The following is a 13,545-nucleotide window of genomic DNA, read 5'->3' as shown; positions in this document are numbered from 1 at the left end:
ATGGTAAGAAGGAAACCATTGCTGTAGTGACTCGATTTATACGTTTTTCCCACAACATCTACTTTGCTTTTTCATGCCTTTCCAGTCCTGTATATACGGGTAAATAAGCATTGTTGTTTTATGCACTGTTCACATTATTTAAAATTTTTGCACTGTGCACATATTCAAAATTCATTGAATATTGGTTGAATATCTTCAGAACATTTAGGCTTTAAAGGGATAGTTCACCCTCTTTTAATTCACTCACCTTCAGTGACTGGTTTGCACAAGACTTCAGAAGTGGAAAGTAGGACATTTTTGCTAGCATGTGAAGGCAGCATAAATCACACCATTGTACAAACCTTGTCTACATGGAGAAATTACTAATCTATCAGTATTTTCCTACTTTTCATACAAAGGCTGTGTAAAGAAGCATTAGCAAAAAGTTCACTAAAGTCCTCAGGATCACGCATTAGTATACAGTGTGAAAAGAATAGAGTACAATTACTTTAAGCTATATCTGTTCAGTACTAAGGTCCTGTCTATAAGCAAACTGTAAAGGATCAAGTACTGAGTTTTCTTTTGTTTGTATGGACACCATATAGACTCAAAACATTTAATTGCACAAGATGTCAAGATTTCTGGCCTGTTCTTGTCACTGCTTTCAAATATTTTTTAGGACAGTTTTACAGGTCCTGTAATAAAAAAAAAGAAAAAAAAAGAAAATTTACTTTGAGACAGTACAGTACATACAGGAAATGAAATTAAGTCCAGCATAATACATCTTTAGCATTATTTACACAAGAAACCCACTAAAATGTGATAAAATGTCAGGCATATTTAGAACAATATTTACTAGATAACATTAAAAACTATATCACAGTGCAGCCCCCAAATAATAATTAACTGTAATTTAAAATATTTACCAGTTGTTTGCCAGTAGCCTTTAAACCACAAGGTTTCACCCATTTGTCAATAACACGTTTTTAATAATAATAAAAAATTGTATAGTAATATTAAAAGTCTGTTTCAGCATTTTAAATTCAATTATATGAGGGGAAGAAAAAAAAGAGCAACCATTTAAAAGTATTTGTACAGTACATATTGACCTTTCTTACGAAATATTTAAGATAACATTTCCAGTTTTAGGGATTGCACATAATTCCTTATACATTTCCGACCAACCTAAGCGTTTGCTAAATTGCAGTATTTTCACATTTTAGTTGGATAAATGAAGTGATAGGAACAAAATAAGAACAAAACCAGCATGTTTTTGATCTATGTGTAGAGCCTCTAGACCATGGCATTGCATGAGACAGATTACTACCTTCATAATTCAATTTGCGAGGAATAACGAGCACTTTTTTTTTTTTTTTAACACAATGACAACATTTTATTCAAAATAAAATGAACACCGCATGATCCTGGCATGAAAAAAACATCATTAAATATACAAAGACCAACTTTCCAGGATGGGGACTGTCTGATGGATGCTGAACATTTATGGTTATCATGAGGTCAGAGGTCATATAAACAAGACATGTGATGGGAAACAGTGTGCACTTAGAGAATGAAATCAGAATCATTCTTCAGTCCAGAAACAAACTGTACATTTAACACAAGATCTCCTGTGACCCATGAAGGATGAGTATAAAATCCCTGCTGCGTACAGACGATATAGTCCATGTTTGTTTGGGGTCAGTTGCTGTCATGACTCTGGCGCTGTCGACTGACTCGGGGCTCCGCTGCGTGTGCGTAGTTGTGATTGAGCGATGTCTGCTAGAGCTGACTGGATCTTCTCCAGAAGCATGTCTCCTCTGTAAACTACTTCCTCCAGACGGGCCGCAGCTTCCTGGTTCTCCTCTTCCAACTGCCTCAGACTGGCAGCCTGTGAAACAAATTTAATAGCAGGATAGAAAACATATAAGATTAGGCTTTATTGTAGGGATGTAATGATCCACTCAACTCACAGAGCGATACTGGTGTCATGATACAATTTTCTCATTTTTTCGAGTTTTTAAAAAAAATAAGATTTAAGACAAATTTATAAATGAAAATGTCATTTTATTATTTCCCATACAGAGTTCTAAACATTTCTTTGTGAAATTGAAATGTCAAACAACAAAACTAAATTAAAACCTAAAAAAATACAAAAAAAAAGAATCACAAATGAATAAATGATACAACTGAAAAAAATCTCTTCATATAAACAAAGGCTTTGCTTTTGCTCTTTCCATTTAAAATTAAAATTTAATCATGGTCCAAACAAAAGAATTTCAAAATTATAAAATCTTATTTAAATTAGAGCGTTTAAAAGTGTTTACAACGTTTAAATATTGAAAATTTTCTTACAAAAACGCATGGATTTGCTACAGGAGTGGGTTAGGTCATATACACCTTAGATAGTTTTGAGTGTGAATGGGTTAATTTACATTTTTGGGTAAACTAACACTTTGACTGTAATTGGCTCTGTACTCACATAACATATAACACAGTTAGCACAAAGTCAGAAGTGCAATATATATAGCGATATATATGGGAGGTAAAAATCCCATTTGTATACCATGATAAGAAAAAACACACTGGCTGAAGTCAGTGTCGATACATTTTATGTTATTAAATCATTGAGGGGATTAGCTTGGATTTGCTTCATGATATTGTAGCACAGAATATTTAGGCAACTAGCTGAAATTAAATATAATTTTTATATAGTTAAATATTGATTTTCTTTCAGATCTTTTGAGTGCCACTTCACAAATACAGAAGTGCCACCCATATTTTAAAATACAGTTGGCTTGGATAAATATACACACGTCAATGAGCCAGTCACACTGCCGGTGTATAAACGCACCTGCAGTGCGGCAGTAGATTCTTCACTGGGCAGAGAGTCAATCAGCACATCCACATCTTTTGCGGTTCTTGCTATGAGTGCTGCAAACAGCTGAGCGTATTCTAGAAGAACGCATTAAAACATGTCAGTCAAACAACAACACAGTGCTGCAGTAAACTGATGTTTGGAACAGATCTGTGCACCTTCTGTGGGATTGGAGGGCTGGTCTTTGTTGATGGCAGTCTGGATGTTGCTGAAGGAGGCAGGTGGAGCGCACTGCTGCAGGACTCCAATCGCATTACAGAACTGATCAGCCAGCTAAAACACAAACACACACCATATTAGCAACATATCAAACACACAGTGCATGTATGCATGCAATATATATAACAGACAGTGGATGCATGCATGAAATATATCAAATACACAGTGCATGCATGCATAAATATATAATGCATACAATATATGAAAAACACATAGTGGATGCATGCATGCAACCTAATATAACAAAACAACTTTGCATTTGGTTTGCCGGACTTGTCTTTGCTATTTAAACATGACTTAAAAAAGTATTAAAATTCAGTTCTAATATTATGAATAATGTGTCACAAACGCCTTTTAATATTTTTTAAATGTAAAAACAAGCGTAAATAACATAACGCCTATAAAGCATTATTGTGGTACGTCACAACAAAAATTTAAATAACAACTGCATTATTTTACATATTTATTTCTAAAATATGTAAAAACAAGAGTACATAATTTAACTATTGTATGTCATAAATAAAAATCTGAATTATACATTTTTTATAAATATGTAAAAACAAGGGTACATTATGTAACACAATATTGTGGTATGTGTCACAAATAAATAAAAACTACATTTAATTTTTAAGTGTGTGCTGACCGCGATTTAAAATTGTTTCACTAACTTCCAACTTCCTACTTAACATAACATATACTTATTCAAATACAGTATTATTTTTTTCTTTACAAATAAATGCGCAAAAAGTAATTTTTTTTTAAATTCAAAACTGCATGCTATGCTAACCGCTTTTTACGCTACAGTACATTTACGCAACTTCTTACACAAATAACGTGACTTCTTGTAACACATGACTAAATACATATGATTGTCATACGTCTGACCTGTTCTGCAGCTTATAAATCATAAAATTAACATTTTAATGAGTCTTACGGAGTTAACGGCATCCTGAAGCTGCGTTAGTCTGTCCGCCATGTTGGCTCCTCTTGGCCTTTTCCGTTTCCGCCGAGCGTGATCAAATCTTCCTCACGTGACGCCATACAGCCGCGGTTGCGTGCTACAGACAAAACGTGCGTGCCTGAAAACACATTTGTTGCTTTGCAGCGCACCCAAGAAGCGAGAGACACTTCCGGAGGCTAAACGAGAAGCTTCAGCATGAGTCTCAAATCTGATCCCTGCTGCTAGAGCGTGTTTATGGACTTGACTGATCCGGGAAAATGCCACTGAAGAGAGAATGTTTGGTTTTGCTCGTCTTGTCGTGGGTCGGTTCCCTGCGCGCTCAGGATGAGAGTGAGTAAACATAACATCTTCAACACTGATGCAAACGCAGGCATGTAACATGACATTTGGTTGGATTACGAGACAGATTTTTCCCGACACCTGAATACTGAATTGATATTGATTCAATAATGGTGATCGATAAAAATATGCTTTTATAACGAACCAGGGTGATTTCAGTTTCAGCTTCATATAATTTCAACGTAAACCTCCATTTAAATACACCCTATTATTTCTATGTGATACTGCAATATCTAATTCGATGGTCTGAGGTGTATTCATGCTTTCCCATGTCTCTTACATTAATTTAATGCCTGGAACTAGACTAAACTCGTGTAAGATAGCATCAGATGAGCAGATTTGCTCACTAAACTCTTGTTATGGTCTTAAACATGCAAAAAAAACAACAACAAAAAATAGGCTTTCATGGCTCAATATAATAGATACTTAAAATTATATAAATAATCCGTTGTCACTCTAAAATTCCAATAATATCTCTTTGTAAGATGACATTTAGATGCTTAGTTTAAAATATATAATGCAATCCAGTGCAATGCTGATTGCGTTGGATCTCTGCAGACCTAAAAACTTAACGAGGCCCGGGACATTTTTGCTAAACAGTTTTAAAAAAAAATGTAGAACTAGTTTTACAGGAAAAACAAGTAAATATTTAATGGCTTTCTAGCTTATTGCTAGAAATGTTGAAAGTGAAAGTGACATGATATACAGCCATACACTACGGTAACCTATACTCTGAATTCGTGCTCTGCATTAAACCCATCCGAAGTGCACACACACACACACACACCGTGAACACACACACACCGTGAACACACACACACCGTGCACACACACCCAGAGCAGTTGGAGGTTCTGTGCCTTGCTCAAGGGCACCTCAGTCGTGTTATTGAAGTTGGGAGAGAGCACTGTACATTTACTTCCCCCGTCTATAATGCTGGTACAAGACTCGAACCCACAGCTCTCTAACCATTAAGCCACGACTTCCCCATAAAATGGAAACACACAAATTCCTTCCTACATCCGTGTACCACAAGCAAATGCATCATCTTCCAGGATTTGACACAGCATGATTTTTACAGTGCAGTTTTGATGTACAGCAGGTGTGAGTCATTGTGAAATCAGGTGACTTAATAATCATGTAAGATTTCATGATCGGCAGGAAGTCAGAGCAACCGTGAGCCAACATCTTTCTACACCAAATCACAACTGTCAAAAGCCACTTCCTTTTTTTGAAGCGTTCACTGGGTTCTCTGGCCGCTTTCAGTTTAAATGCTTTTTTATATATATTTGTCAGAATTTATATACACATGGTTTATGGTTAATAAAAAATATGATTTAGCTTCTGGGGTCAAACAATGAATCAGATATTGATTCAACTGTGTTCTTGTATGTTATGTTTTGCAGACCGTGTGCTGTTTTCTCTGGGAATCTTCCAGAACGTGAGTGTCCCAGTGAACGGGACGGTTCAAGCTGTCGTTTCCCGGATTCCCGCTGACGTTTCCTTCTTAACAATGCAGTTTCATACACATCACCACAATGTTACACTCTCATATACACAGGTAAGAGATCACACACACAGCACTGTAATGTCATACAAAGAAAAACACACACACCCCCAGCTGGCCCAGTTCGATGGGTTGATCGAGCAAGTCTAATTACAAGCTCTGATCTCCACACACACACACACACACACACACACACACACACACACACACACACATACACGCATTCTGTTCATAATGTCAGCAGTCATGTAACTGTAATGCACTGACACAAACCCCATTTCAGACACAGGGCTGAAGTCAATATTTAATGCTTCACGAAACAAATGTTGTGTCTAGAGTGCAATTGTGCTTGGTTCTAGAATTATTTTTTCTTATTTATTTTTCACATGGATATAAAAAAATGGAAACACTGTTAAATAAAACTAAAGCAGAAATTGTTAAAAACTTTAAGTTAAATAAATAAATACTTATTTCAGTTGTTTGGTTTATCTACAAGTGCTAAAAAACAAACCTGAATTTGAAAAGAAATTAAATCTAAGTCAAAAAAAGAATAAAAACTGTAACAAAAAGGAAAAGTTAAAGTGTTAAAATCAGGTTTAAATGTATTTTCTTTCTCATTTCCTCAGAGTGAGTGTCTACTAAATCGAGTCAAATTATTAACAAAAACTGCAGTAGTATATAAATAATACTAGTCTCTGATTGGTGGAGATTTCTCTGCAGATTCATGAATAATGGAATTCTGTTGAGATTATTTCTTCAGAACTTGCAGTACACCCGTCTTTAATTTATCTTTAAGTTATTTTTTTAATTCTATACTCCTGTGGAGAAAATGACTGTTGCGTAGTCTTGGTGTAAATCCAAGTAAAACCGAGTGAATGTAGGACAGGGCTTGAATGGTTGCACTTTGCTTGTATTTGTTGCATAATATCCCCCACCTGACCTTTATCCCTCTTGAATGTGTGTATGTGTAGATGTCCATTCATAGGTTGTGTTTTTTGTGTATTGGTCAGATCCCACTTTATGGTTTTTCGGTCACGGCAGCAGATGTTGGTCTGTTATCCAACTTGACCCTGAATCAGACCACCGTCTCCTGGTTCCTGAAGACCCCCGACGGGAGCAGCGCAGCAGGAATCGGTGTGATTCTGCCATACACCAGCACCGGTTAGAGAATCAACTCTTTACTTGCATGCCAACATGAGCAACACATATACTCTCATTAACAGACTGTTAACTGCAATACAGTACATTCAGTGTGTGTGTGTGTGTGTAATGTGTGTGTTCAGATCCAGTTCCTGGAGCCTGTAATCAAGAGTTCCCGCTGGAGATTGATCCAAACATCTACCTGCAATACAACCTGTTTGAGACCATGATTACATTTGCACCTGCTAACATCGGATATAAAAGGCGAGAGGAATTTAATAAAATCATGGACTTTTAAAGGGTCATGAAATCCCAATATTTCAGCATTGGTTATTGAGTTAAATGCATCAAATATTTCTTAAAATGCATGTTGAATTTTGCAGATACATGCAACAGAATGAACAAATGTGTTACACATTGGTTTTTAAGCTCATAATAAATTACACAGATACACAAATATATTATTTTTTATGCATAATAAAACATACATATATTCCAAAAATCCCCCCCAAAAAATATATATATTAAAAAAACAAAAAACTAATTTGTTATACATTGGTTTTTAATTTCATAGTAAATTACACAGATACACAAAGATGTTATTTAATGCACAAATACCGTAAATGCACAGCCGGTTGTATATATGAAAGCACTGTTACTTTTATGTAAGCTTTTGACACTATTATTTTGATCTCACAGTTTGAGTGTTTTCATAAATAATTAAAAATAGCACCATTCTTTAAATATTTATGAGGCACTGATGAGTCATTGATTAATCATAATGTGGGAAAACACATCCTAATGAAGACTATAAACCTAGAAATTGTGCTTAAAATTAACCTGTTTTCTCCTACAGTTAAAATTAATTGATGCTAATCTTGCTTTCTGTGATGCTAAACACAACTAATGCAGTTTAGTGTTGGATCTTTAAAATTGTGTCTTCCGGACTTGAAAGATCAAATGTTCATTAGTCGATCAGTCTAAATCAGATGATGTTTTTCAGAGAGGAGACGCCGCCGGCGTGTGACGTGGACGTGAGCTCCAGCACTCGTTGGCGATTGGTTTATGAGGTGTATCAGTACTTCCTGCCGGAGGGCGACCTGTCGGAGCAGAGTCTCATCAGCAGTTTGAAGAGAGTGGCCAATGTGCAGAACGTGCAGGACAACGGCAGAAAGGTGTGTGAAATCAGAGTATTATTTCTAATGCTAAAATGTAATTTTGGTTATTATCCATTAATGATTTACTGTTTTAGAACTAATGCATAAGGAATAGTAAAGCATTTCATTATGTATTTATTTAATTTAGATGACCTATCTGAAGTTTATCATTTAATTTCACTCTTTCAGGTGGTGTCTTTAACCTCTCATGACCGGACGCAGTTCTCCTTCAGCTCTCTTCCCGGTCAGGGTGTGATTTTCTCTGTGATTGTGAGAGATCCAGTGTTGAACACGTCAGCGTCCTACATCCCCGTCCACACGTACGCCTGCAGCTTCAACTCCACGCTGGACGGATGCAGCGATTTAGGTGAGAAGATCTAAATGAATGCTTCATTATTTGATTCCTAATCTCCTTTCATATGTGAGGTCATTTAAATCCTACTTGGAAATATATTATGTCTTTAGTTTTTGAACAGTTTCTGTGACAGGTTTGATGCAGGTTTTTAAATGTATTTTCTTTCTCATTTTCTCAGGGAGAGTTTCTACTAAAGTGTTTTTCACTGTGATTGGTTTGGCTGGGCTGTTTGTGTGTTTTGTGGGACACCGCTTCTTCAAATGTGGTGAGAGAGGTTTTTCTTAGAAACACACCACGTTACTGCTATTAATAACTGTCAATATACTAAATATGCACCGAGTGTTTTAGGTTTGGGAAAGTCTTTGCTAGAGCTTTAGAGAGTCAGAGGTGAACAGATGATATAGTTGCATCCGTGCTGTTTTTAAAGGGGTCATATCATTCATTTCTTTCCTGATATCCACTTGCAATGTTTAGTCAAGGCCTCTTGCACAACAAACAGTCTGACAGTGTTTTATGACCATTTCAAGCTTTTCTCCTTTTGAATGAAATGTGAAATGAAAGTGTTTTTAAGCCTTCTGTGTGAACGTGAAATTATTATTATGTGAAGCTAAAAAATACAGTGAAGTTTAAAACTTAGTTTCAGTAAATGGTCTTTTGTGCAGCTTCAAAATCATTTATTTAATTTAGATTTTTAATTATATTATATTTAAATTTGGAGCCTTAAACTCATTGAAGATCTGTATGCATGTTAATTACAAACAGTTAATTTTACATTGTTTTGTTCCTTAAAATAAAATAAACATTAACTAAAATATATAAAAATATTTTTAAAAACTTATTTTATTCCTGCTAGTTGCCAAAGCAAGATTTTTTCATTTTAATTTAGTTTAACTCCATACACTAAAATAACTAAAACTAAAACTGAAATAAAAAAAACTATATAGACATAAAAAAACTAATAAAAATGACAAAACACAACAAAATGATTAAACTAAAATTAAAATAAACTAAAAATATAAAAAAAAACATTTCAAAATATTACATAAGTTTTATTTATTTAAAATATGTGTTTAAATTAAATGTTATAAAAATGTTAACAAATGTATAATATTATAAACGTATAAACTTATTTTATCTAAGTTTTAGTTTTAATTTAACTTTAGCTTGAACGCTTAAAAACTATGCAGACATAAAAAAATCAAAAGCAAATAAAAATTACAAAAACGCAACAAAATTACACTTACAAATTATATAATCTAAAATCTATATAAAATGGAAAAATAAAAACTACATAAACTAATGAAAGTAATTCAGAATTAGGATTCAGACTGATGGAAAGTATTGCATGTAAACACAACTATTGTTGCTGTTAAAATGTCTATTTCTGTGTTTCCTCAGAGCTGTTCTGTATGGGCTTCGGCTTTACAGCGTTTGTTTTCTTTGTCGTGATCACTATAACCACACCGCTGGAATACAACCGTGAGTCCATTACAGTCACATTACAGAGTTACACATGCACTGAATCACTTTCGAAGTAGACGACTAGTGCTCACTGAAACCGATCTGAAGTTTATGATCACCTCTTAGAGCTCTAATGGATTTGAATCAGCTCTGTAATGCACCTCAGAGTTTCACGTTATTCTGGAAGATTTGTACTGTTTACAGTGAGCTGATGTCTACATACCCATAAATAGTTCATGTCCCAAAAACTGGAATTGGACTAAAATTGGCTACACAAACTGGTTCTGCCAGCAGTGAATCTCAACAGCCATCACGAGTGCAGAAAGCAGCTCTCGTCTCAGAGGATTGAGGTTATTGTTGTGCTGTAACTCTCTGAGGATTAGAGTCATGTGCTGTGGATTTTAGCTGGAGGTGTCAAACCAGCCTGTCGCAATCAAATGCATCACATAGAGCTGTTTGTCAGCTGTTTGCGTGTTACAGGACAGGCATAGATGAAACGAGGAAGTGCATTTTTGATTTTCTGAGATCGATAAGAACTGATGACTCATCCTACAGCTGATTAATCAGAACAATCATAGCTCAAGTTTGTTCTTAAGCACTTTTAGTCAAGAGATTACAGGCAAAACCATAGTTTTTTCATGCAGTTTTGGGCTGTTTTGCATCCACAACTTGTCTTTTGTTAGACTAGTGGATAGAAAACATTTATAAGTTCATCTCATAGCCTTTTATCTATCTGAGGATTTAAAAATGCAATAATTATCTTGAAAAGCAGTTTCTCAGCAGCACTTACATCAAACTTTACAGTTTTTTTTGTTGTTGTTTTCTTTTCTATAGTATCAACATTCTGACTGGTTATCTGTATTCTGAATGTTTGTTCATATATCATTTGCTTGACCTACATAACATTTTACTTCTTAAAATAAGGTTGAAAATTTCCTCTCTTTTTTTTTTTCCTGATAGTTATATTTTCTGATTTATGGGGGGATACAAAATCACTCTTGTCATTTTTAACCTGGGTTTATCCAATGTTTGGTTCTGTAAAACATGCAAATGAGCGCATAATTAATGTCATTTGCATATTTAAATGTAACATTTGTAATACAAAATAATGTCTTAATGTACTCTAATTTGTCTACTGATATCTGATGTCTTTAAACAGTTTGTTGACTGACCGTCTCTCTGCAGTTCGATTGGCTCTGACAGCGCTGGTGGGCGTGGTCGGGGGCGTGGTCATGTTAATGAGCTGGTGGCGGTTCGGTTCGGTCGTGGCCTGTGTGTTGGTGGTGGGACTCATTCTTGGATTTCACATCTCATCCATCGTCTTCTTCACTCCGCTTGGTAAGAAATCATGTTTGAAAAACCTTTATGTATCATCGTTCACGCAGTCAGAAATATTGTTTCTGCATCTGTTGAGAATGATCTCTTTATAATCTCACTTCATAATCTTGCTGGATGTTGATTGTTGAGTTATTTAATAGATATCATTTTATAGATTTGTTGTTTAATCTCTTTCTCCAGGTGATTTTCCTATTTTCCATGATGATGTGGTGTTCTGGGTGGTGTTCGCTTGCATTATGATGTTTGTTCCTTTGTTCTTCATCAGGTGGCCTAGAGAGGTGAGATGCAGAAAAATTAATTTGATATGAGCTCATATCCGACAACTAAATAAAATGCACACTTTTATGTGTATGTTTCAGGGCAATATAATTGCATGTGGATTGGTTGGTGCTTATACAGTGGTCCTGGCCGTCAATGCCTACACCTACACCAGTCTGTCCTACATCACGCTGGACGTCCTCAAACGCCTCCTCAACCACAACTTCAGCCGAGCGTTCATCTCCGTCCCGCTGCAGGACATCGGTAGGTGTGCAGGGAGTGAAGTTTTAGGCCATGTATGAGATCAGTGCAGACCAGGGTTGGAAATTAACAGGGGCTTTGGTTAAAATGGCTGTAAAATGAGCAAAAATGAGTGTTAATCACGATAAATCGATTAATGTATTGGTCATGTCTGATGTTTCACCTCTCCAGATTTCATCCTGATCACCGTGTGGGTTGTTCTGGGGATTTCGGGTATCGTCGTGCAACTGTATCGGGAGAAATCGCGGCCGTTTTTCCCGCCGAGCCCGTATGTGTTGTGGAAGCAAGAACGAGAGCGCAGGAAGACTAACGTTCTGGATCCCAGCCACCACAAGCCGTCTTTATCAGCCCAAATCCTCGGACGTATTCGCCAGCTCACACAGCGCACAGAACCGGCCGGCGAAACCACACCTCTACTGTTTTAACCTTTGACTTTTGACTTGAAGTCAGTTCACGGTTATCCCTTGCCCTCCAGAACACGGCTGCTCAAGCCTGTGTAGACCTATAGCAACATACATGAGGATTGAGCTCGATTTTTAGAGCCAAAGACTCGATGGAGGTTAAAAGAGCAGCTCGCAGACTGACCATGTGCACTTATGTGTAGATTCCCAGCAGTGCTTGATCCCATTGCTGTTTTCAGATTAATGTCAATCAACTGACCTCTACTATATACATCAGCTGCCACAGCATGATTTTAGATGCATTTTAGCAGCATAGAGGAAGTGGAGATTATTTTAACACTTTTACTACGTCTAAGTGAATGAGCAATTTTTAAAGACATTAAAATGAATGTATAACACACTGCGATTGCAGACCAAATGAACCAGTGTTCATTAGTAGCCACTGTAAGCCCTGTACGGCTGATGTTTGAATGTTTTCTGTGTCTAAGTGAGTGCGTATGGGTCTCAGTGCATCCTCACCGAGTTTTGGCATTCGATTTAGAAATAACGAGCTACTTTTGACTGTTTGACCCATGCTTCACTGCTCTAGTGTAACACGTGTAATGAGGATTTTGAAAGCAGCGTAAGAGGAATATTAAGAATCTGTGGAGATTAAAATGTTTTTCAGTCATTTTCTGTGATTTATAACTGGATATGTAGCTCTTAAATCTCCAGCTTTTGCAAAATCAGTAGTATTGCATTATTCATCAAAATACTTCTGGTTTCCTCTCAGGGTTTCTTCATGCGATCTTTGTGTCTGTCACAGAAGCAAACTTTTTCTAAAGCATTTACAACATTAATGTAAGTAATGTTAAAATTGTTTTTAAGCGGTAGCAGTATGCATTAATTCTGTTTTGTATGAAATTTAAATGATTGCCTAATAGTTAAATGTTTAATAAAGTTGTCATTTGTGCCATAAGACCTGAATGAGATCATTTTCTATTCCAATGAGATCTGATGTTTTGCTTTCATTGAATGTGAGAAATGTGTGAACTTTTGATACGACAGACCATCATTAACGTTTTATTAGAGTATTATGTAATTGCAAGATATTTTGTGATGTAGTTGTGAGTGAAACGATGAGAAATGTCAGACAGGACTTTATTTTATGCATTTGGAAATAACTGGATTGTGAACCAATCAGATATATTAATTTAACCATTTATAAAAATATGGTAAAAAAATACAATTGTATACATTTGTTTTCATGTTATATAAATTTACTGGAAATTAAATATTTTAATTGTATATTTAATT

The 13,545-nt window shown here is 35.7% G+C and overlaps 2 protein-coding genes across 2 annotated transcripts; one reads left to right on the top strand and one right to left on the bottom strand.

Moving 5' to 3' along the window:
- Positions 1–1,340: 1,340 nt before the first annotated feature.
- On the bottom strand, positions 1,341–4,126 carry LOC113065106 (mediator of RNA polymerase II transcription subunit 21). The gene is made up of 4 exons (XM_026236292.1): positions 4,008–4,126; positions 3,013–3,127; positions 2,831–2,931; positions 1,341–1,867 (listed from the first exon to the last, which is right to left on the bottom strand). Exons 1-4 carry the CDS (start codon positions 4,047–4,049, stop codon positions 1,688–1,690), a joined length of 438 nt encoding a protein of 145 aa, XP_026092077.1. The 5' UTR covers positions 4,050–4,126; the 3' UTR covers positions 1,341–1,687.
- Positions 4,127–4,149: 23 nt separating this feature from the next.
- Positions 4,150–13,205, top strand: LOC113065097 (transmembrane 7 superfamily member 3-like). Its single transcript, XM_026236281.1, has 12 exons — positions 4,150–4,364; positions 5,778–5,932; positions 6,889–7,039; positions 7,162–7,282; positions 8,022–8,193; positions 8,365–8,542; positions 8,709–8,795; positions 9,929–10,009; positions 11,177–11,329; positions 11,510–11,607; positions 11,689–11,851; positions 12,020–13,205. Exons 1-12 carry the CDS (start codon positions 4,292–4,294, stop codon positions 12,271–12,273), a joined length of 1,686 nt encoding a protein of 561 aa, XP_026092066.1. The 5' UTR covers positions 4,150–4,291; the 3' UTR covers positions 12,274–13,205.
- Positions 13,206–13,545: the final 340 nt, after the last annotated feature.

This window comes from Carassius auratus, chromosome 4 (assembly GCF_003368295.1).
Source record: "Carassius auratus strain Wakin chromosome 4, ASM336829v1, whole genome shotgun sequence".
Classification (NCBI taxonomy): Eukaryota; Metazoa; Chordata; class Actinopteri; order Cypriniformes; family Cyprinidae; genus Carassius; species Carassius auratus.
This window is presented reverse-complemented; position numbering and strand designations above follow the sequence as displayed.